Source organism: Rhinolophus sinicus, chromosome 13 (assembly GCF_057876585.1).
Source record: "Rhinolophus sinicus isolate RSI-liver-muscle chromosome 13, RSI-T2T, whole genome shotgun sequence".
NCBI classification, from domain to species: domain Eukaryota; kingdom Metazoa; phylum Chordata; class Mammalia; order Chiroptera; family Rhinolophidae; genus Rhinolophus; species Rhinolophus sinicus.
In genome coordinates, this window is record NC_142513.1 from 20294333 (window position 1) to 20318906 (window position 24574).

At 47.5% G+C, this 24574-nt stretch overlaps 1 protein-coding gene across 4 annotated transcripts; it reads left to right on the forward strand.

The window, feature by feature from the left end:
• GGT7 (gamma-glutamyltransferase 7) lies at positions 1-21779 on the forward strand. 4 transcript variants are annotated; one of them, XM_074318013.2, is made up of 15 exons: positions 1-572; positions 6446-6681; positions 7001-7152; positions 8335-8452; positions 9336-9403; positions 9620-9693; positions 10028-10224; positions 12099-12186; positions 13730-13857; positions 14032-14120; positions 15392-15541; positions 15661-15778; positions 16548-16685; positions 17825-17917; positions 21029-21779. In XM_074318013.2, exons 1-15 carry the CDS (start codon positions 116-118, stop codon positions 21089-21091), a joined length of 2169 nt encoding a protein of 722 aa, XP_074174114.2. In that variant the 5' UTR covers positions 1-115; the 3' UTR covers positions 21092-21779. The 4 variants fall into 4 exon arrangements, with proteins under 4 accessions (XP_074174114.2, XP_088645315.1, XP_074174110.2 ...); XM_074318009.2 differs by having other exon boundaries at positions 16-572; positions 8335-8464; positions 17825-17924; XM_074318010.2 differs by having other exon boundaries at positions 22-572; positions 17825-17924.
• The last annotated feature ends 2795 nt before the right edge of the window (positions 21780-24574 follow it).

Here is a 24574-nt window from a genome sequence, read left to right on the forward strand (position 1 = left end):
GGTGTGCGGTCAGTGGAAGGGTCTGTAGGCTGAGGAGGAAGTCTGGGGTCTGAGGATTCTAGCTCATACTGGAAGGAGGAAGGGGTTTGGCCCGTGGGTTGCATAAGGTGCCACTATGGTCGCGCTTGCAGCGTGCTCTTCCCTCCTAGCCCCCCACTTCGAGACCCGGACCTGCCCTCTAGGCTCTGCATCCACACCCCCACCCCCACCCCCACCCCCACCTGCGCGCCCACTGCAGGCTGACAGCGCTAAGCAGGCGGGGGCGAGTCAGACCCAGACACTCGCTAGGGTGGGGGTGAGGCGCCCCTTCCCGGAGGCCTCGGAGCGCAGGCCCCGCCCTCCCCCCCGGCCCCCGCCGCACCACTTCCGGCAGGCGCTGCGTTGCTGGGGGGCGCGGGCGAGGATGGCGGCGGAGAACGAGGCCAGTCAAGAGAGCGCCCTGGGCGCCTACTCGCCCGTGGACTACATGAGCATCACCAGCTTCCCGCGGCTGCCAGAGGATGAGCCGGCGCCCGCGGCCCCTCTGAGGGGCCGCAAGGACGAGGACGCCTTTCTAGGAGACCCCGACACAGGTGAGGCCCGCTGGCCCCATCCCTGCGCCCCGGGGACGTCCCTGGTCCCTCATCTGCCTGGAGCATCACCTCCAGCCTCCATCTCCCTAATTCATCTCTTTCCCCCCGGACCTCTCCCTTCTCCCCCCTGTCTCTGTTAATTATCTGGTTATCTGGTGAGGTTGGGGATGCATTTCTGCCTTGGCATCCTAGGATGCGACAAGGAGGAATGATGCCAAGGACTGCAGTAGGAAGGATGGGGTTTACCTCTTGGGAAGAACCAACTAATTAGGAAGGAATGTTAGAGGGGAGATCCTGAGGAACAGATGTGATCACCCAGAAGGCCTTTCTCTAGTCCCGGAGAACAGGATAGGAGAAACCAAGTCAGAGACTGCAGCAGGATGAATAGAGCTAGGTCTTGAGCAGAACTTCCCCACAGCCAGGGGGTGTGGGAAGGAGAGACCACAGGGAGAAGCGGAGAATCTCTTCATGTCCAGGGAGGGGTAAAGAGACTGTGATTCCATCTGTCTGCGTGTGCTGGGTATTGGGTGACAGGGGGATGGACTGCATGACCTCTCAAAGTCCTTGGGGACCAGAGTGCCTTCGCTACCCTGTGGATTACCTCACCCCTACCAGAGCCACGGATCAGACCAGGATGTTAGTAAGGTACCCTGCCTCCTAGGAAGCAGGCTCCAGAATTTTACTGTGTTCTCCTGAGCCCTCTGCAGGGACTGCCAGGGGTGTGAGTAGGGAGGAAGTCTGAGACGGTTTGGAGGAAATCTGAGGGCCAAGAGCTGTCTGAGCATTTCTTCCCTAGTGCTCTCTCTGCCATTCATGTGGCCCGGCTCTATTCTCCCCTCCATTCTTTACCCTCCATCCCCCATCCCTCTTTCCCTCAACGTCACTTCCTGACATTAGAGCATCCTTCTACTTCACTCTCTCTTCCTCTCAGTGCCTGCACTTGAGTCCTATCCGTTACCTGCCTGGCAGATCCTGCTTCTCTGGCCCAGCCCTCTCTAACCTGGCCCTTCTGTAGCTACTCCCAGCCTTGGCCAGTCCCAAATTCTTTCCTCCTCCACAACTTTCTGGTCATCTGGCCTTGACCGCCAGCCCTTGCCAACCTGACTAGACTGTACCCTATCTGGAGGGGGTGAAAGGGAGAATAGAGAGGCTTATGGGCAACAAATGTCAAAGCTGCAGATCAAAATTTCTTTTCCATAAGGAGTAGCCTAGATTAGGAGGTAGCAGGGAGAGGAGTGGGAAGATGTGTCCTGGTAGATACCAGCCTGAAATGAAGTTTGTTATTCAGAGGTCAGGAGTGCCATTTCTGGTCCTAGCACTGTGCTGATTCCTATGTGACAATGGGCACACCTGCCCTGTCCTAGGCCTTAGCTTCCTTTTCCAGCTCAACTGAGAATGCCTATCTCTCCCAACCTAGAGATTGGAAATCCCTGATATGTTTTCTCCTGGCCCCATATAAATGCATTTATCAAAGCCTGTGATTATTTGTGCAATCATGTGATTACTCGATGTCTGTAAACCCTATGAGGGTGAGATCATGACCATTTTGTTCACCATTCTTTCTCTACTATTCAGCACAGTGCTAAGCACTCAGTAAAAATTATTGAATGAATAAATGAGTGAGAGATCTCAGGATGAGTGAATGGCAGTGGAAGGAGTTCTCAAAACTCAGGGAGTACCTTGGGGAATTAACACAGACTCTGCTCTAATCTATACAAAAAATCCAGCAGAGACCTTGGTCACCTGAGTTTCTGGGAACCTGTACCTTATGCCAGAGTTGTACACTAAGGTTTCAAGGACTTTGCTATCATATCTGTGTGGTCATTTCAGTGCCATGTCTCCCAGCCCTGCTTCCAAGCCCCAAACCTCCTTTGGCTCCTCTGGACCAGATTGCTGGTAACATGGCCTCCTATGTTCTCAGCCTGGTGGTGCCATCTAGTGGCCCTGCCCCATCCTCTTATCCAGGACTTTGGTTGTGCCCAGCTAGCCTCTAGCCTGCTGCTCACTAAAACTAAATGCCAGGCACCCCACAGCAGGCCCTATGGAAAACAGAGCTAGGTGATGACCACTCCAAGTTTGGAGAAATATTTTCTTTCTTCTGAGCTCCAGGCCCATGTGTTCCTCTCTCTCCCGGGCATCTGCCTCTCCATGTCATGCAAGTTCTATGTCCAGCATGTTCTATGTTGAACTCATCATCTCTTCCCTATACTCTCACTCTTCCCCAATGTCATTCTCAATTAATGACACTGCCATTCATCCAGTTTCCAAGGTAGAAATCCAGGAGCCACCCATGATGCCCCACCCCCCTTCCTCTTACTTCCAAATGGTGATCAGATGCTCTCTGTCCACCTCCTAACTATCTTCCAAATTCCATCTCTCCATCCCTGTTATCACCACTGTAGACTAAGCCACCATCCTCTCATATCTGTATTACCCTTAGACTTCTAGCTACTTTTCCTGCCTCCTGCCTTTCCCCCAACCCCAATCCACCTACCACCCTCTGCTTCTGATCAAGTCACTCCACGGTTCGAAAATCTTTAGTGATTCTCCCCTTAAGAGAGTTAGCAAGGCAGGGAGGACCTCAGTCTCCAGCCAAGATCTCTCTCCTGAGTTATAGATTTGCCAAGTCAATTCTCTTCAGAGTTCTTTTGTCATAAACTCATCAAAAACTGAGCTACATCTAAAAAGAGAATTTTATTGGGTAGCATAACTGCAAAGTTCAGGTGTATGGGGCTTCAGACATAGCTGCATCGAGGTGCCTAAAAAGGAAAGGGCTTTTCTCCATCTTTTGCTTTGCTTTCCTTTTTGTGGGCATCATCTTCAGAAAGCCTCCCATCTTGTGGGGGCAAGATGCCCCCAGCAAGAACAGGCTTACATCTTACCACCTTAGCAACCTAGACAGAAGAAAGCCTTTCTCTTTCCCAATAGTTCCAGCAAAAGAATAAAGTTTGAGTCTCATTGGCCTGGTACTTGTCACATGCCTATCCCTGAACCAATCACTGGAGGTGTCTGTTCTGATTGGCTAGGCCTAGCTCATATAGGTATTTACTCTAGTTAGGAATGAGGGAATGAGGAATGAGAGGGGAGATGGTGTTCTCTAAAATAAAATTGAATGGGAATGGTATCTCAGCAGATAAAAAGTAGATGCCTATTAGGCCAGCTGCTTCCAGACAACTCCTTCTGGTGTTCTACAAATTCAGAATAGCCAAAATTAAACTCATTTTTCTCCCAAAAGAAATTTTTCCTGGTGTCCTACTATTATTTTTACATATCAGTAAAATTAATGGTAGTATTGCCCCAGTACTTACACATTGGGTACACGGTAAATTGTTGAATAAATAAATAGCTTAATAATTGGTGAAATAAAAAGTCTTTAATAGAGCCAACTCTGACAGGGCCGTATCACCTTTATCTCCTGGATTTTCATATTTGATTGGAGAAAACAGATTTAAGGAAAAGTACCTGGAAATGTCAACTAGAATTAGCTTGTAAGGTTGGTTTTTGAGGGTGGAAGTGGCTCCTGATGCCATGTGGAGCAATGGAAAGGAGGTTTTCAAGTTATACAGGCTCTTGGTTCTGCCATTTATTTATTTATGACCTTAAACAGGCAGTATCACCTTTCTCAGCCCCAGTTTCCTCATCTATAAAATGGAAAGAGTGGGTTATTTCATAAAGTTATGTGATATGTATATAAAATGCCTGATACATAGTCAACATCAATAAATATAAGCTCAAAACCCTTTCCTGAAGTTCTTTTGAAACCTCTAGGGGCTGAAGAGAGTTCTGTGTCCATAGTAGGTATTTAACATCTGTTTGTTGAATAAATTCCAGTTTTATTTACAGACTCTGTGGTGTTGGTGCTGAGAGTTAGAGGCAAGCATGAGCAACTGAAGGAGGCTTCCAGAAGACAAGTTCCTTTTTAAAAAAATAAAAATTTAATAACATGTTCATGGTAAAAATAAATAAATGAATGAACAAGGAATAGTGATTAAAAGTAAAAATTCCCTTCTGCATTGCTATTTCCCCACAATTTTTCCTTTCCTTTTTATTTAAATATATATGTATTGATTTTTAAAATAACGAAATATATGTAAGTAGTAAAAATTTCAAACAAAATAGTCTTTCACCCCATCTCATTTCCACCTTCAGTATCTTTTCACAAAAGTAACCACCATGAATAATTTCTAAAAATTATCTATTATATATATGTCGTTTCTTATTTACATAGAAGAGGAGAGTGTGGATTATGGAAGGCCTTGAACACCAGGTCAAAGAGCTTAGATTTTTATCCTGCTGGCATTGGTGAACCATGATAATATTTTAAATAGGAAAATATGTCAATTTTTAACACTAGCCCACAGACTTTTAAAGAGGTTATACTCCTAGTGTATAGTAGCAGGTGCTCAAAAAATACTTATTGAACAAATGAACTTTTAAAAACACATTCTGAGCACAGCAAGGTGTTAAGGTCAAGGTACCAAGCTATTAATATTTACTGTTCACAAACAGCCAGGATCTGTAGGCCATTTAGAGGCCTGGGTTCAAGGCTGATAGCACCCAGGGAAGGGAACTAAGGGATAGAAGAGGGCGTCAGCGCTGGCCAAAGTGGACAAAGAATGGAAATAACTTTGAGTGAGCACCAAAAGGATGCCTCGTATACATTGCTTCATGGAATGTTTGTATCCACATGGCCAGTTAGGGTTTCGTTCCATTATTAGGATAAGAAAAATGAGGCTCATGACTTGAAGTGACTTGTCCGTAGTCAGGTCAGCAAGTACGTGGCTTTCAGATCTCCCTGCCTCTCCTCCTCCTCCTCCTCCTCAGATCCATTCTCCAGATAGAGGGATCTTTTTAAAATACAAAAGAGATGGCTTCATGTTCTCACTTAAAAGTCTCCAGTGCCCCATCCCCCACCCTCACCCCCACCATGGCTCTTAGGGTAAAATTCAGATCCAAGCTTCTCACAAGCCCCCGTGCAGCTGGCCTAACCTCCGCCCCACTGCTCGTTCCCCCTGCTCACTACACTGGAACCATCCAGAGCTTGGTTAGTTTTTCCTAATGTGCCATTTCATTCCTACTTTAGGACCTTTACACCTGCTTTTCTGTCTTTCTGGAACACTACGTTCTCACCCCTTGCTCTACATATGGCTGCCTCCTTCTCACCCCTTAGTTCTCAGCTTAAAAGTCACTTCTGCTGAGAGGCCTTGGCTGATTTCCCCAGCTAAGCATTCCCCCAACACACACCACTATTGTCTCATTTCATCCTTCTTTTTCTTCATGGCACCTGCCACAACTTGTAATTATGGACTCCTTTGTTTACTTGTTTACTGTCTTTTTCCTCCACTGGTCTGTGAACCCCACCAGGGCAGGAACTGTCTGTATCTTTCCCCTAGCATCTAGCATAGGGTCAGATACATAGCAGACCCTCCATTTTTGTTGAATGAATGAATGGATAACTGAAGCAAGGTTGGAAGCCAGGGTCTGTCCACTCAGGTTAAGTAGTTGCTTCCTTGCATAGAAGATTGGGCCCAGATAGGCAGTATCTGGTTTCCAGGGAGGACCCAACCCCCCCTCCCCCGCCTCTCCAGGAAGCGTTCTCAGCCCTGGGTCCTGGGTCCCGGAAATTTGGGCCCTTCTGGACTAGGGGCGGTAATCCAGCTGCCCTACTGACCAGCTGGGAGTCCCTGCCTCTTCCCAATGGGACTGCCGCCTCCATCCGCCCTGTGGGTGCATAAGAGAACCACTGAAAGGTTAGCAGGGCGGTGTAGTGGGGTTTCTTTGAGGCGTGGGGGAGGGGGGCGGGGAGTAGCTCCGCCTGGTGGGCGGGCAGGGCGGGGTAAGAGGCGACCAGACCGACCCCTGGCCACCCGCAGACCCGGACTCCTTCCTGAAGTCAGCGCGGCTGCAGCGGCTGCCATCGTCCTCATCAGAGATGGGCAGCCAGGACGGGTCGCCTTTGCGGGAGACGCGCAAGGACCCGTTCTCCGCCGCAGCAGCCGAGTGCTCCTGCCGTCAGGACGGGCTCACAGTCATCGTCACAGCCTGCCTCACCTTTGCCACGGGCGTCACTGTGGCGCTCATCATGCAGATCTATTTCGGGGACCCTCAGGTGAGAAATCGCTTGAGGAGACTGTGGGAATTGGGGAATGGCTGAGTGGTGGAATTGGGCCAGCAATTGGAAAGGAGGGAGGGCAGGGACATGGGAGACCAAGGTCCCAAAGGGAGAGACTCCTGGCATGAGGGACAGAGGAAGGCAGGGACCTAATCAGGTAAGAAGCACTTTAAGTAATGAGGGAAGTCATAGAGAAGAGTCAATGGAACAGGAGGGGAAGGTTCCCACCCCCTGTGGAGGTTCTGGGGTTCCTGAAGGTGCCCTAGGAAGGCAGAGGGCTCCTACTGTCCCCACCCAGTCCTCTGTCGCCTCCCAGATCTTCCACCAGGGCGCCGTGGTGACAGATGCTGCCCGTTGCACATCACTGGGCATAGAGGTGCTCAGTAAACAGGGATCTTCGGTGGACGCAGCTGTGGCAGCAGCCCTGTGTTTGGGGATCGTGGCTCCACACAGTTCTGGCCTGGGCGGGTAAGGAGCTCCCAGCTGTGAAGGTTGGGGTACCCCAGGCCTACTTCTGTGTCCTGGTCTATGGGCCTCATGTGGGGGGTCTCCAAGTTTGAGCAGAGGGGCAGTTGGGCCCCAACTCCTTGCGTTTTATCTTTCTACACCCAATTTCACCCCCTTCTCTTTGCATGGAGTCAGAGTTGGTGTTTTCAGAAGCTTTCTTTTTTCTTAGAAAAGGATTATAAAATGGGAGGTACAAGTGAGGATATACTATCTTTAATTAAGGCAATGATACTTAAACTTTTAGAGTCACAAATCTCTGAGTCTAATGAAAGCTATGGACCCGCTATCCTCCAAAAATACACCCCAGGCTAAGAACTCTTGAAACAGAGGTTTCAGACTGGCCACCCATGGCTCACACCTAGCAAGCAGACTGGTTTGGTTTGCAAAGTTAAATTTTTAAACATTTGTTTCCTATTGTTAAAAAGTTGAGAATTTTCATAACAATCCAGATTTCCAATATCTCTTGAACCTGGACAGACCTGGTAACACTGGGCCCACGTCTCTGGAGCTGAATAGAAGCTACTTCCCCATGATGGGGTTTGTGCCTGTCCGCTTTGCGATAGTTACTACTACTCCCTATTGTTTATCTGTCCTGCTTTCCTTATTATGTTACTTGGCTACAGGCCAACCATCTCAGATGGAAATAAGCTGCAGAAAAGGGACAAGTTGACAAAGTCTATATCTTGGTTCCTGCAAGACCAGTCTTCCAAGCCCTACCAAAGAAATTCTCCTTTTGGTTTTGCAATCTGTTCTTACATAATTCAGTCCTGAGAGAGGGAGCCGGGGCATACCACGGAGGCAGGTGCAGGAAGCTGGCAGGGATCCAGCTGTGGTCTTGGGGTGTGAGGTGGGGGCAGAACATCCTGCTCTCCCAGTCTCTGGGTTTTTCCTAATCAGGGATTAAAGTGTCTAGTGACAGGCTGGAAGAGGTCCATTGACTCTGGATCCCTACCTCAGTTTCATTCCCCACCCTTGTGGTGTGGCTGGGTCTCTGAATCCCTGCTGGGGAAGGGAATCAAACATCTGACTCCTAATGACAAACCTAACCTACAGCCATTACCATTGAGGGTTGAGGGGTGGCACGTTAATTGTTCAGAGGGGTGGCATCTTTTCATCACCCGTCCCCTTCTGTGTCTCTCCCAGTGGGGGCGTGATGCTGGTCCATGACATTCGACGAAACGAGAGCTACCTAATTGATTTCCGGGAGTCTGCACCTGGGGCCCTCAGGGAAGAGGCCCTGCAGAGATCCTGGGAGACCAAGGTGGGGACCCTGGTGAGAAGAGAGGGTCCAGGGGGGTCTCCCTTCACTGCCCTTCTGCTAACCTAAGCATTGCTTTGCTGAGTATTTAGTATCGACGTGAGGAAATGAGTAAAGCAGGATGCTCTAGGCTATGAGGAAGACAGGCAGTCCCCCCAAATAAAACAATGAACAAAAAGAATCTCAAGAGTGAATAATAGGCAATACCGCAAAGCCTTACTTCTCTGGTGACCTTGCCTATCTGGCACATAGGAAGGAAGAAAAAAAGGCCACTGAGCAGCTTGACATGTCACAAAGTTGCTGCACTATCACTCACACATCTCATTCTGAGCCTGTGGACTGTAACTTTCCCAGCCCACAACATATTGGACGATTAGAGAGAAACTGCTAGATAGAGGCAAACTACTCTCCACTGAGAGCAAATGCAGAAATAGAATAACTTGGCAAAATAGATATTTAGTGCAATGGCAAGAGCCGAACACATTCCTTAGTTATCATAGCTCACAGTAATGGTGGTGTGATAATGAAAAGGTTAAATGAAGGTCCCTTGCCCACTAATTTAAAAGAGAGGAGTAGGTATAATCCAATGTAGACAAGTTCCCATCTAAATTGGTTATGTTCTGGCTCTTAGAAAGGTTTGCTTAATTTATAAGTCCCTCAACTATGATGGATAAAGGTGGCCTTTCTGCATTTGCTGTTAGGAAGTCAGGGAGATGGGAGGGAGGATGCTTGCTGGGACAGCTTATCCTTCTTCTGGGATACTTGGCCTGTGTCTCTCCCCTGTGCCAGCCCCCCATCCCTGGCTTGGGGCTCTGCAGAGTTCAGCCCAGCCCCCCCCTTCCAGTGACCTGGTCTCCTCTCTCCCTCGCCTGCCCGCCTTGCCCAGCCTGGGCTCTTGGTGGGGGTCCCCGGAATGGTGAAGGGGCTACATGAAGCTCACCAGCAATATGGCAGGTAAAGACCCTACCCCTGGGGACCAGGGGCCCCTGCCTGCACCCTTCCTTTGGTGGTCTTCTCCTACCTCCCTGGATTCTTCCCTTCCCAACTCCCCTTCCTAATATCCCCTTCCCTTGCTAGGAATCTCCTTCCTGGGAACCCCCCTCCCCCCAGAACCCCTCCTCCTCCCCCTAGACCTCTTCCACCCCCTGCTTTCCGCCCCCCCCCCCCCAGGCTGCCATGGTCCCAAGTCCTGGCCTTCGCAGCAGCTGTGGCCCAAGATGGCTTCAACGTGACCCATGATCTAGGTCAGTGGGGCCTGGGGGTGGGGGGAAAGGCATGAAGTTGATGAAGAGGGGAGAGGGAACCTCTGAGATTTGGGACCCAAGCCAGAAAGCATCTCTCATCCAGTTTGCTCCTCAGACGCCATCCCCACCCCATCCCACCCTTACCAGGAGGCGACCTCTGATGAGGAGATCTGGGAGGAGCCCATATATACCCCCACCTCCCCCATAACAGGCTCCTGGGGGGCCGGACTTCTTAGGGCTGGCCACTCAGCCCCCATCTACCCTACCTATTGCACATCTCAGCCATCGGGTCCAGCCCTGGCTCCCCCTGCCCAGCCTCCTGTCCTGCCCACAGCCCATGCACTGGCTGAACTGCTGCCACCCAATGCGTCTGAGCGCTTCCGTGAGATATTCCTGCCCTCGGGCCATCCACCACTACCTGGCTCACTGATGCATCGGCCTGACCTGGCCACAGTGCTGGATACACTAGGCACCTACGGCCCCGCTGCCTTCTATGCAGCCGGCAACCTCACGCTGGAGATGGTGGCAGAGGTGAGCTCATGGGAAGCCCCTCTGCCCCTAAGAACCCTGCTGCAGGGATGCCCTCTTACCCCTTCCTTCCTTCCCTGTCTTTCTTTCTACATATGTTTATGGGGGATTCCATTTTCTTAAAATTCTAGAATAGACAAAACTAAGCTCTGGTGATAGGAATCAGACAGTGGTTGTTGGGGAGGGAGGGGTTGACGGGGATGTACAGGAAGAACCTCCTGGGGGATGGAAATGTTCTGTCTTGATTGAGAGAAGCACCTTGGGGCTCCCCAGGGCTGGGGCCTGTCCTGTCCCTCCCAAGCCTGGTGGAGACCCAGGATCAGCCTCAGCTTCCGTGAGCCCACAGTCCCACCCTGACCTCGGGCTTTCTAGGGACTGAGGGAAAAACCTCTTTCACTGGTGACTGTTAAGACAAGGGCTTACCAACAAACCCCAAAGAGACTTAGTCTGAGCCAGAGCCAGCCTCCCTTCCAAAGTAGTCAGAGGCAGTTACCGAAAGTATTTAGGATATGGGGTTCTGAGAACTATTGTTAATAGTTCAAAACTTCTAATGGAAAATTATGTTCAAGATAAGGATACACAGACCAACTCAGTGGTTCTCTCACCAGGGTAATGGGGCTGATAGATCCATCATTCATTCTACATTCATGGAGTGCTGGTTCTGTGCGAGGCCCTGTGCCAGGCACTGGAGGTATCATGTGGTCCTAGATGCCCATCTCAAATGGGCTTAACTGGAAAGTCCAGCAGAGTACTGGCTTTAGGTCTGCTGGCTCCGCGGGCTCCATCCATGTTGGCAAGACTTGGTCTGTCTCTCGTTCTCTCATAACTCTTCTTTCCTCTGTTCGAATTCACTCTCTGTCAGATCCTTTCCATACCTACCTGCTCCCTACCAGCCATCCTTCCAGCAAGCCATCCCAGAGAAAGAGCATTTCTCATTCCAGTAGTTTCAGCAAAAGCCTCAAGGTTATGTCTCATCAGCTTGTCATAGGTCTCATGACTATTCCCAAACCAATCACTGTGCCATGAACAGGAATGCTCTGATTTGCCAGACCTGGGTTGTGTATCCTCTCCTAGAGGTGGAGAAGGGGATCAAAGTTGAATTTATTAACCTGCTAGACAAAGGAACACACACCAGCTAAGAAATTCAACGTATAGTTCGCTAAGGGTGGATTAGAAGTAAGACGTTTCAAGTGCCGAGAAAGGAGAGAATTCCTAGTGGTATGCTAATTTAGGGCTGAAAATTAGCATGCTGGAGAGGATGGAATGAGCCCATTACTTTGTACAAGATTAGTTCATTGGTCAGTAAAGTGCTCAGTTACACCAGTCTTATCAGGGTCATCTAGAGTTCATGGTTTTGTAGTGGCTTTCCTTGGTTGTAGTGAAATGCAGGATTCAGTTTTGATACCTCTCAGACAAGTGCTGCTGTAAGTGAATTTTCTTTTCTTTTCTTTTTTTTTTTTTTTTTTTTTTTACCTAGGTAGAGAGAGCAGTGTATGCAAAGCCATGGAATCATGAGTTCAGGAACTATAGGTCACTCCGAGTGGCTGTACAGGGCTCACTGGGAAATAGGACATAAGGTGGAAGATGTAGGCAGGGGCCAGATCACAAGTGGCCTTGAATGCCAAGCTAAGGAGGTCATTCATAAAATGTACCCAGCACAGCGTCTGAAACCTAATATGTGCTCAGTGTTAGTGCTTTCCCCCTTCCTTTTTCCTGGGGTACACAGGGCTGGTGGGGTCATGATGAGAGTTGCAGAAGGCACAAAAGTTGTAAACATCTGATCTGTCTGATGCAAACATCTGCTATAGGCTAAGTCCATGTGCTTACCACGTGGTGTGTGGCTCATGGAGGTGGTGGGGTCATTCTCTCCCCTCCAGGCTCAGCACGCAGGGGGTGTCATGACTGAGGAAGACTTCAGCAACTACAGTGCCCTTGTGGAGAAACCCGTGTGTGGCGTGTACAGAGGTGACCTCTCCCCCAGCTCCAAGGGTCCCCACTCAGGAAAAGCCTCCCAGTCCATGGCCACATGCTTTTGGCCTAGAGACTCCTCCCACTTTACACGAGAGAAACTGAGGCAGTGAGCTATCTGGGCAGCTAAGCGTTTAAGCAAACCAGAACCAGCCTACCTTCCTAAATAGTCATAGAGTCAGTTACCCAAAGTATTTAGGGTTTGGAGAGGGAGGTCTGGTCAAGGCTTAGGGCTGGAAGTTGGGGTTCCAGTCATACGTTTTCTTGATTTCGGCTCTGTGTTGCCTGGCCCCACCTCCCAGCCCCACTCTCAATGCCAAGTACTTCCTAAGAAGAATTTGTAAGACCAAAATCCATCTAAGCTTCTGGTTTTAACAAACTTCAGGACAATCATAGACCTGCCCCCTCATTGTGCCAAAAGGAAACTGAGAGCCCAGGGAAGGAATAGAACTTAACCTGTCAAACTCAAAACCAAAGAAGAACCCAGAAAGCCAAGCTTACATGTGTGAAGTCCATGTTTTCTGAACCCAAAGTGGTGGATTCTCTCTCCTCCAGAAGGCCCAGATCACCTCATGCCCCAGGAGAGGCTGCCTCTGAGTTCAGGTTTCCAGGCCTCAGTCTCCAGCTTGATTCCTCTACCAGAGGCAGCCGTATATGGAGCAGAGGCAGACCATAGCTTTGGAGCCAGGAAGACCTGGGTTCGAGTACCAGCTATACCATTCACCTTGAACAAGTCATTTCCCACTCTGAGCCTTGGTTCCCTCCTTAAAATGGAGATAATAATAGTGCCTACCTCTCAGGGTGGCCATGAGGATTTGATGAGATGATGTTGGAAGTTGCCCTGATCAAAATGGCCACTGAATATATATTTGATTTTTCACTTCCACTCCCCAGCCTGTTCTCTTGACAATGCCAGTACCTTGAGTATTCTGGCTTCCCCTTATCTCCTGTATCCTTGGACCAGCTGCCTCTTTGTGCCTGTTTTCTCACCTGTAAAATGGGGATGATAATAGTACCCACTGTGAAGATTAAATGAGTTAATTAGTTACTGTTTGTTATATGTCAGGTATTATTATTCTTTTGATGTCCAAACATCTAATAACAGGGGCCTTACATAGGAAGAGGAGGTTGCTGCTCCCAAGAAGTTTCAGGGGTGGGACCATCAGGGGCTCTGAATAGTATCCTGGCCAATGGGAGGAGCTGAAAGGAGACATATGGTGGCCAGGAATCTGGACATCTGGATATCTGTCCCTGCCCTGCCAGTGGCCTGCATTGTGACTCTGGGCAAATAATCTTGAGCCTTAGTTTCCTCGTATGGAAACTGAAGGCCAGTGTTCTGAGTTGGAGTCCTAGCCCTGTCCCTTATTTGCCATGTGAACTGCCGTGGGTCCCTTTGCCTCTCAGTGCTTTTCTTCTCAATGCAGTTTCCCTATCTGATGAGGGGGTTCAGTGCAGTGGTCTGAATTCGTTTCCTGTGATGGTGGGATGTGAAGATAACTTGACCCCTCCCCTGCCCTCTGGTCATTTCCTGTCCTTTCAGGCCACCTGGTTCTCAGTCCCCCACCCCCGCACACAGGCCCTGCCCTCATCAGTGCTCTCAACATCCTCGAGGGCTTCAATCTCACCAGCCTCGTATCCCGGGAACAGGCTCTTCACTGGGTGGCAGAGGTGAGGCCAACCCCTCCATCCCACCCTGGGTCTGAGGACACTGGGAGTGGGAGGATGGGTTACTGCCATGGTGCAGGACTAAATACCCTCGAAGTTTTCTCACACATGAAGATCCTGGGTGTGGGTGCTGGGAAGAGCTTGGCAGCCTCTGCCACACCCCTGCTCTGTTTTCAGACCCTGAAGATTGCGTTAGCGCTGGCCAGCCGATTGGGAGACCCCAGCTATGATTCTACCATCACTGAGAGCATGGATGACATGCTCAGGTGGGTTCCGAGGCAGGACCTTGGGGACTGCAGAGGTGGTGGTGGGTATGGGGACAGGATCAGCTGAAAAGCAGCCAGTGGAGCAATAAGGCCTGAAGTTTCAGGTCAATTTCAGCTCAACCCCAACTCAGTGTGACATTGGTTGCCTCTCCCTGTACATCAGTTTCTCCATCTGTACAATGAGTTGGTCTACTTTATGCGGCTCTCAAATTTTTTTGACACTAACAAGGCACATATATAGGCCCATCTCTTCCCCCTTTTGAGTGGAAAAAGAAAGCCTAATGACAATGAAAAGAGTCTCTGAGAAAAGACTGGAGGTAGTGAGGATTTTTATTATACTGTATCTACATTTGCAGCATAGCATAGTGTTAAGACTGTGGGCTCTCATCACACTGCCTCAGTTCAAATCCCAGGTTCACCATCCACTAGCTGTGCAGTCTTGGGCAACTCATTTAAGCTCTCTAAATTTCAGTTTCTAAAGGAAGCCTGACAAAAATGGTGCTAACCTCATGAGGTCATGATGAGGACCATGCAAGATCGTACCAGCAAAGCACGTAGCATGTTGTCTGGCACATAATAAATATTCAATAAATACCATCATTATTTTTAATTGCCAATAAGGGCAAGAATGGTTACAAATTAACTGCTACTATAACTGACTTAAAGGCTAGCTAAGGAAAAATCAGAAGCCAAAAATAGTTCATGTAAATTTGTATTTTCATAATTTCATAAATTTGTTGTTTTCAAGAGCAATACAAACTTAAGTCTAAAATACTCACACCTATATTAAATTCATTCAATGAATTCATCCAATTTATAATTATTAAAGGCTTACTATGTGCAAAGTCCTCCTACCTTCAAAAAAAAAATCCTAATAGCAAGTAATAAAACTTTAGTTCGGGACTGCAAACATTAGGTTAAATGAATTCAGTCTGTTCATTCAAAACAAATATTTTCTGAGCATCCACTATGCTCCAGGTCCTTTCATAGAAAGGATTGAGTAAAGTCAAGCAACTAAAAGACTCTTGATTTAAATACTAAATAAAAGTTGACTCTAGGAGAGATGCTGAGTAGCACATTCATTCAGTTTAACAACTATTTCCTGGATATTCCCTGTGTGCTAGGAATAAGTAAGCTTCTGCTCTCATAGACCTAATAGTCCAGTGGGGGAGGCTTAATTAATCAAATCATTGCACAGACATCACAAAGTGTGGTAGGTGGGATGGAATGAAAGCCCGCTGTAGTTGATCTCCTACCCCGTGTCTTTTCAGCAAGGTGGAGGCTGCCTACCTCCGGGGCCACATCAGTGACTCCCAGGCAGCCCCTGCCCCACTCCTGCCTGTTTACGAGCTGGACGGGGCTCCCACGGCTGCCCAGGTGCTGATCATGGGCCCTGACGACTTCATTGTGGCCATGGTCAGGTATGCCAGCTCGGACTCAGAACCTGGCACAAAGGATCATCTGAACCAGGAAGGAGGTGGGGGCTGGATGGGAGCGAAGGTGGGCTCAGGGCTCACCTGGCCCCAATCTTGGCCTCCAGCTCCCTGAACCGGCCTTTTGGCAGTGGCCTCATCACCCCCTCGGGGATCCTGCTCAACAGCCAGATGCTGGACTTCTCCTGGCCCAACAGGACAGCTAACCACTCTGCGCCTAGCCTGGTAGGATCGTACTTCCCTCCTACCCTGGGGACCCCAAGGCTAGGTAGGATATGCTGCAGTATAGCTGCCCCTCACTCCCTACTTCCTCTAGGAACTTATATTATAAAGAAAAGGAGTCTAAACAAGGTGTCCACTTGATCCCCAGCCCAAGGCTGGGGCGTGGAGCCTGGTGGGTCTGAAGAAACCTTGTTTCATTCGGTCACTGCCTCACTGTGTGACCTGGGAAAGTCTTGCCCCCTCTCTAGGCCTCAGGGCCTTCACCTGTACAATGAAGATATTGGCCTCTGATTTCATGCTTTGGGCACTTTTTAGCACTAATGGTCTATGACTGTGTGGTGATGAGCTGAGGCTTGGCCCTATTATTGAGCATCAAAGAAAGAAGGAGGCAGGAGTTATTGTCTAGTTGGAGGCCAGCACTCTTATACCCTGCAGGCTGGAGCCAGTCAGGACAAAGACAGAGATGACCAGGGTGGAGAGTATCTTGTTCTTCCCCATAGCCATCTTTCTTGGCTTAGTCCCCTCCCCTGCCACCCATGGTAGCCCCATAGCAGCCCCATAGCTTAGTGGATCCACTATCCACTCCAGTTATCCTAGTACCCTGCCCATTTCACAGATAGCAAACTGGCCTGGGGAGAGACCAGCCTCCCATGAAAAGTGTGCCTATGGAAGATGCAGGAGAGGGAGAGAGGTCGGAAGAGTGGTGAAGTAGCCCTTACCCTATCTCACCCCACCTCTCATCCCCCTTGTGGTCTTGGTCCTCTGGTAACAGGAGAATTCGGTACAGCCAGGAAAGCGGCCACTGTCTTTTCTGCTGCCCACTGTGGTCCGGCCAGCGGAGGGGCTCTGTGGAACCTACCTCGCCCTGGGGGCCAATGGAGCTGCCCGGGGCCTCAGTGGCCTGACCCAGGTGAGGTTCCTCCGTGGTGGCCTTGTGTGGCCAGGAGCCAAGCTGTGGCCTGGGCTGCAGATGCCCGTCACGGCTCTTGCTTGTTCTCATACTGTACAGTAAACATGGGGTGAGACTGCTTTGTGCCAGGCTCGTCCTGGGCACTGTGGACATGGGCTATGCTGAGTTGCTTAGCGAAAATGAAGTCCTGAAGCTCCTTGTCTTCCCAGGTTGCAGGGGAAGTTGCAGGGCTAGGAGAATTGAGCGTGATGGAGGATCTGGGTTCTGTCAATCTCAAGTCCCATCATGCCTCTCCTCAACATTTGAATAGACAAGCAGTCGTCTTTAGGGTTTGATTTTGAAAGGAAGGGCCTGCTACTCTCCAAAATGCCTCGAAACAGTTCCATGAATGTCTTCAGCACCTGATAATTGTGCCAGGCACATACTTTGGCAGGTGGTGTGTTAACTAACGTGAGCTTTGGAATCAGACGCCCCTGGGTCCCAGCCCTAGTGCTGCCGATTTTCAACTGTGTGATGTCAGGGAATTCACTTAACTTCTCTGAACCTCAGTCTCCTCATCTGTAAAATGGAGATGAAAACATTAGCTAACATTTATGGAGAGCTTACTAAGCGCTGGACATGGTGTTACATGCATTAATCCTTTTAAACTTTCCAGCTTTGGAAGAAATCCTTATTTCTATTTCATATATGAGGAAACTGAGGCCTGGAGAGGTTAAGAAGCTAGGTGCAGTTTAGTAAGAATAAGCAGGCAGTTTGGTTCCAGAGCTTCCCATACTGCAAACCAATAAGCTAAAGGTATCCACATTGTTCCCTAGACAACCCCCAGCTATTAAGCTTATCCAGGCCAGGGAGAAGGGGGAGCAGGCCTAGGCTAGATTAAAGGAGACTGGTGGTGCCTCTTCTCTGGCTCTCTCTAAACTCTGGAGTGAATCACTCTTCTCTGTCCCTCAGTTTTCCCTCTGTGAAATGGGGACAGTCATCACAGACCTGCCTGTCTTCTGGGGCTGCTGAGAGGCTTAGATGATACCCCTGGAGTAAGGAATCTAAAGACTAAGGAATCTGGACAGGGGTAAGGGCTGCAGAGTCCTGAACCCCCATCTCTGGGACAGCCCTGACTTCTGCCTTTTGGCTGCCGGCAGGTTCTGCTGAATGTCCTGACCTTGAACCGGAACCTGAGTGATAGCCTGGCCCGTGGCCGCCTACACCCAGACCTGCAGTCCAACCTCCTGCAGGTGGACCGTGAGTGCAGAGAAGAGATCCCTACGGGGTGGGCACAGGGGTGGGTGGGGAAAGAGGCTCCTCCCACGGGTACGCCTGCCTCAACCAGCTCCCTGTCACTGAAAGTTTGCTTTCTTCCACCTAACTCCTATCAAAACAGTGAAAGATCTGGGGATTAGAACCAGTCCCGCAATTTCCTGGCTGTGTAGGAAGTTCATGTCTCCACTCTGAGCCTCAGTTTTCTCATTTGTAAAATAAGATTCAGTTGTTCATTCTGTAAACCATTCATTCAATGGTTTGTACTGACTACCAACTGTGTGCCATTGTCCTAGGTGCTGGGGATACTGCATTTACAGGCAGACAGGAAAATAAATAATCACAGATATATTAGAAAACAAAATCTTCTGCAGGGCATTAATGCAGGATAATATATGGGACTGACTCAGTAATTGGAGGCTTCTCTTCGGTGACATTTAAGCTGAGATCTGAAGAGTGAGAAAGAGCCCCCCATGCAAAGAACTGGGGCAGGCTTTGTAGGCCAAGGGAACAAATGCAAAGAATTCAGGACAAAAATGGGCTTGGTGTGTTTTAGGATTAGAAAGGAAACCAGGGTGAGTGAGGGTAAGATGAGATGAGAGAGGCAGGGATGGGCCAGATCGTGGACCTTATAGGTTATAGCGAGGACATAGACTTTCCTCTAAGAACAGGTGCTTCATTTTGGACACAGCTTAATTTTGTAAATGGGAAAGTATGTGCACTTTTGAGGAGTTTTCATTACAACAGACAATGTATTATACAAGTCCAAAGGGGAGATAGAATTGAATGAGAAATGGTCCTTGCCTGCTTGCTGTTATTCCCGTTTTACAGATAAAGAAACTGATGCCCACAGAGATTATAAACTAGTCAAGGATCAAGCAGTGAGTGGCAGAATTGAGAGGAGAACCTACATCTGCCTCATACCAAAGACTCAGTTCTTTATTGCATGTCTCTAGGTATCTTCTGGACTGAAGTATATTAGAAGCCACAGACCTAAATCCTCAGCAGTAACCCCTGTAGTTGGCAGGTGACACTGGATGGAAGATGAGCTTAAGACCTTAAAAATGAATTTTGCTCAACTAATGTCTTCTGATCTCTGTTAGAAGAGGCTTTGTGCTTAGTTACTTGTGGGGGTCGGGGGGGGGGGGGCTCATCCTAGCCCTCCCTTGAGGGGTTCACAGTCTAAAGGGATATGAGGAGTGGAGGCTTGGTAAAGGGAAAGTTCATCCACCTGAGGGCTCTGGGAGGCTTTATGGAGGAGGTAACAACTGGCTGGGCCTTAAGTATGTGCAGGAATTTGGCATGTGGAGGAAAAGAACATTCTGCACAGGGGAACAGCCTGGGCAAAAGCCAGAAACAATGGCTGAGAGCTGCCAGGAAACACTGTTTCCCAAATTTCAGAATTTACCCATCACCTTCTGACTTTTGCCACATTTACACACCATCTAAACCATTATTTATATAATGTGTATCTATAAATGGACTTCCTTTTTCACCTAAATGTATTTTTAAAGTAAATCTTATATCATAATCCCAAATGGAAAAATGGCATCATTTGCCACAAATAGGTGATAAATCGTTATTTAAAAATCAAAAATTTTTAGCTTTCAGTTAGCTATTGTTGCCCCCGAAAGACTCTGAGGCCTGCTCTCCGTTAAGGAAGGAGATTAGAAATGTTAGAGACCAGATTGCAATTTAGTCCTTGTTTTTATCCAATGGATTGAAAGTGAACCACAAGACTTGGTAATTTAATGCTGTTCAATGTTGTCTTTATCACAAGAACTACCCCAAATCATCCCATTTGGGGCAATAAGACCATATTTTTGTTGAGGAGCAGTGGGAGGTGAGTTTACAGGATTTATTATGTAGGTGCATGTTAAGAAGTATGGACTTTATCCAGTGGAATGGGGAGGGACATGAGCTGATTTGTTTTATGTAGGGGAGGTGGATTGAAGGGAGAACTTAAGTTGGGGATATATGAGAAGCACCCGGGATAATGGCCCATTGAGAGATGATGAAGATTGAATTTACATGCAAGAGGATGGGGATTTGCTCATTTATCCAGTAATGTTTACTATGCTACATTTACTACGTAAATGTTACACTTACTATGTAACATTTACTGTTATATTTACTATGTAACATTTACTATACCCTCACTCTGTTCTAGGCACTAGGGATCAATAGTGAACAAAACAACATTCTTTCCTTCAAAAAGCTTATAATCCTGTGGAGAGAGACACAGTAAATAAAGAAATACAGGGAGCATTAAGTACTTTGAAAGAAAACAAGCAAGGTGAAGATAACAGGGGCTGCTATTTTATTTTAGATAATAATCAGAGAAGTTCTCCTTGAAGACTGGAATGGAGTAAGGGAGCCAGTTTTATGTCTCTCTAGGAGAGCATTCCAGGCAGAGAGAACAGCAAGTGCAAAGGCCCTGATTTGGGAACATGTTTGGCCTCCTTGAAGGACAGCGAGGAGGCTAGAGCAGAGTGAGAGAGTGGAAAGAAGTGAGGAGAGGAGTTTAGAGAGGTAGTGAGGTCCCCACACGACGCTGGGCCTTAGAGGCCTTGGTTAGGACTTTGGATTTTATTCTAAGAGTCATCAAAGCTATTAGAGGGTTTTGAGTGGGGGAAGTGACATGGTCTAATGGTTTAAAAGGATCCCTGTGACGGCTGTAAGGAAGGTAGGACTAGAAGCAGAAAGACCAATTAGTGGCCTATGCAATAATCCTGGCAAGTAATGGTGGCAACGTGGCCTAGGCTGGTGGACATAAGACTCCAAAATGCTTTTTCCAATATAAAAATGACCGTGTATTATTGCTCATTTAACATATGCAAGGCTCTGAGCTCAGTGCTTTCTGTGTATTAACCTCCTTTAATCCCTGCAACAATTTCATATAGTAGGTTCTCATATAATTCCCACTTTATGCATGAGGAGACTGAGGCTCAGAAAGGTAAAGTAATTTGCCCAAGGTCATACAGCTCCTCAGTGGAGCATCCAGGACCAAGATTCAGGTCTGACCATAGGACTCCTGAGCTAGTGCTCTGAACACTCTGAATGTGTGTATTTTGGGGGATGGTTTTCAGGTGAGTTCACAGAGGAAGAGATTGAGTTCCTGGAAGCCAGGGGTCACCACGTGGAGAAGGTAGATGTCTTATCCTGGGTCCATGGCAGCCGGCGAACCAACAGCTTCATCATCGGTGTGAAGGACCCTCGGAGCCCAGATGCAGCTGGAGCCACCATCCTGTAGAGCAGCGGGGTGGGGCGGGGGTCTCCGCTCCCCCCCTTTGCATGTTCCTAGAGTCCCTCCTCCTCCCAGGTTTGGTTTCAGGGGGACCCCGGGGATGCCCCAGATCAGGGGCCAGAGGGGATGCTTAGCAAACCCTATCCCAGAGTAAGTGGAAAATTCTCCATCCAGAGGCTGGTGGTGGTGGTGGTGGTGGTGGTGGTGAGTGTCAGTGTTCACAACAAGGCAGGCAGGACCTGGAGGAGTCAGACTATTTGTCTGTCTGTCTCCTTTCCCTCAGCCATGCTGGCCCTGAGCTTAGGGATGTGCTTGCAAACCCTTCTCAAGGGACCTCACAACCCCAATATCTCCAGTCTGGCCTGACCTGGGCCTTGTCTTCCAGCTCCCTTCTCCTGTCCCCAGACTCATTTCTTAAATGACTAGGATTTTTTTAATGGACCATCCTGGGGAGGGAGTGTTCCTCTCTTCCTCCCACCAGGTTGAGGCAAGGGCCTTGCATCTGGGAGGCAGGGTGTGGAATAGGGGTGGGGGTGGGACCAGCTCAGGGGCTTCCATTTGCAAAGGGGAATTAAAGAAAGAATATTGCTTAACCATGGCTCTGGCTTGATTTGTTTGACTGTGTTGGGAGTGTGAGTGAAAGAGGAGACGTTGGCTTACCCTGTCCCAGTATTCCTGACTCCAGGGCAAAAGAGTCATTTTTGTGGGGGTCATAATAATATCTGCCATCTTGGTTAAGATATGAAGCTTCCTGATTTCAAAACTTACTACAAAGTTACAGTAATCAAAACAGTGTAAATCTGGCATAAGGATAAACATATCAATGGAATAGAATTAAGAGTCCAGAAATAAACCCATGTACCTATGGTCAATTGATTTTTGACAAGGGTGCCAAGATCATTCAATGGAGAAAGAATAATCTCTTCAACAAATGGTGCTGGGACAACTGGATATCCACATAAAAGAGAATGAAGTTTGACCTTTACCTCACAACACATAAAGAAAACACAATGGGTCAAAGCCCTAAATATAAGAGCTAAAACTATAAAACTCTTAGGCAGAAACATGCAAGTAAATCCACATGACATTGAATTTGGCAATGGTTCTTTAGATATGACACCAAAAGCATGAACAACAAAAGATGAAATAAATTGGACTGCATCAAAATTAAAACTTTTTGTGCATCAAGGGATACCATCAAAGGAGTGAAAAGACACACCCCCCCCACCATGAGAAAAATATTTGCTATCTCATAAGGGTTTAGTACCCAGAATATATAAAGAATACTTAAAGGTCAATGACTCAATTAAAACATGGGCAAAGGACTTGAATAGATATTTCTACAAAGATATACAACTGGCCAATAAATCTATGACAAGATGCTCAATATCGTACGTCACTAGGAAAATACAGATCAAAACCACAATAAGATACCACTCCACATTATTATATATTGTCTATAATAATTTTTAAATCATTTTTAGAAAGGAAATAACAAGTAATGGCCAGGGTATGGAGAAACTGGAACCCTTATACATTGCTAGTGGGAATGCAAAATAGTGCAGCCATTGTGGAAAACAGTTTGGCATTTCTTTGATAAGATAAACAGAATTACCATATGATCCAGCAATTCCACTCCCAGATATATACTCCAAAGAACTGAAAACAAGTGTTCGAACAAAAACTTGTACATGAACAGCAACAGTAGTCAAAAAAGCCAAAAGGTGAAAGCAACCCAAATGTCTATCAATGGATGAATAGATAAACAAAATATGGTATATTCATACAATGGAATATTATTCAGCCATTAAAGGAATGAAATACTGACACATTACAACAAGGATGAACACTGAAAACATGCTAAGTGAAAGAAGCCAGACACAAAAGGTCACATACTGCGTGATTTTATTTATATGAATTATTCAGAATAGGCAAGTCTATAGTGACAGAAAGCAAAGTAGTGGTTGCTTAGGGATGGGGAAGTGGGGGGAGGGTAGGGAGAAGGGCAATATCTAAAGAGTACAGGGTTTCTTTTTGAGGCGATGAAATTGTTCTAAAAAATTTACTGTGGTGGGGCGGCCGGTTAGCTCAGTTGGTTAGAGTGCAGTGCTCTTAATAAGGTTGCTGGTTCCACCCCTGCATGGGCCACTGTGAGCTGCACCCTCCACAACTAGATTGAAACAACTACTTGACTTGGTCCTGATGGGTCCTGAAAAATACACTTAAAAAAAAAAATTGGGGCTGGCCCAGTGGCTCAGGTGGTTAGAGCTCCATGCTCCTAACTCCGAAGGCTGCCGGTTCTATTCCCACATGGGCCAGTGGGTTCTCAGCCACAAGGATGCCAGTTCAACTCCTCGAGTTCGGCAAGGGATGGTGGGCTCTGCCCCCTGCAACTAAGATTGAACACTGCACCTTGAGCTGAGCTGCCTCCGGGATGGCTCAGTTGGTTGGAGCACGGGCTCTCAACCACAAGGTTGCCAGTTCAATTCCTCGAGTCCCGCAAGGGATGGTGGTGGACTGTGCTCCCTGCAACTAGCAACGGCAACTGGATCTGGAGCTGAGCTGCATCCTCCACAACTAAGATTGAAAGGACAACAACGTGACTTGGAAAAATGGCCTGGAAGTACACACTGTTCCCCAATAAAGTCCTGTTCCCCTTCCCCAATAAAAAAAAAGAAATTGACTGTGGTGATGGTTGTACCTATTTGTGACTATACTAAAAAACATTGAATCGTACACTTTAAATGAATAAATTGAATGGTATACGAATTATATTTCAATAAAGCTGTTTTAAAAAGGCATGTACAAGAATAGTCACAGTAGTCCTATTAAAAATAGACCTAAAGTGGAAACTGAAATGCTCATCACCAGTAGAATAAACTGTGATATATTCAAATAATGAAATACTATGAAGCAATGCAAAGGAACAAACTACGCCTATATGCAACAATATAAACGAAGCTCAAAAACAAAATTGAGCAAAAGAAGCTAGACTCAAGATAGACTATTCTGTATGATTCCATTTATATAAAGTTTAATACCTAGCAATCCTAATCTATGGAATTAGAAGTTAGGATACTGTTTACCCTCAGGGGCATGGGTAATAACTGCAAAGGAGACTTGAAGGGGCTTTTGTGGGGCTGGTAATGTTCTCTTTCTTGATTTGGGAGTTGGTTAGATGTGTATTCACTTTGCGAAAATGCATCAGGCTTCACACACGATTTGTGTATTTTTATGTCTTTATGTTATACTCTAATAAAAAGTTTTAAAATTTCAGAATATTTTTGAAAACAGGCTTTTAAGTTCTAAGAATATTTCTCCTTTTTTTTTGGGGGGGGGGTCACTTCTTGATACTCTTTTTTTTCAATTGTGTTGTTATCACTCTATT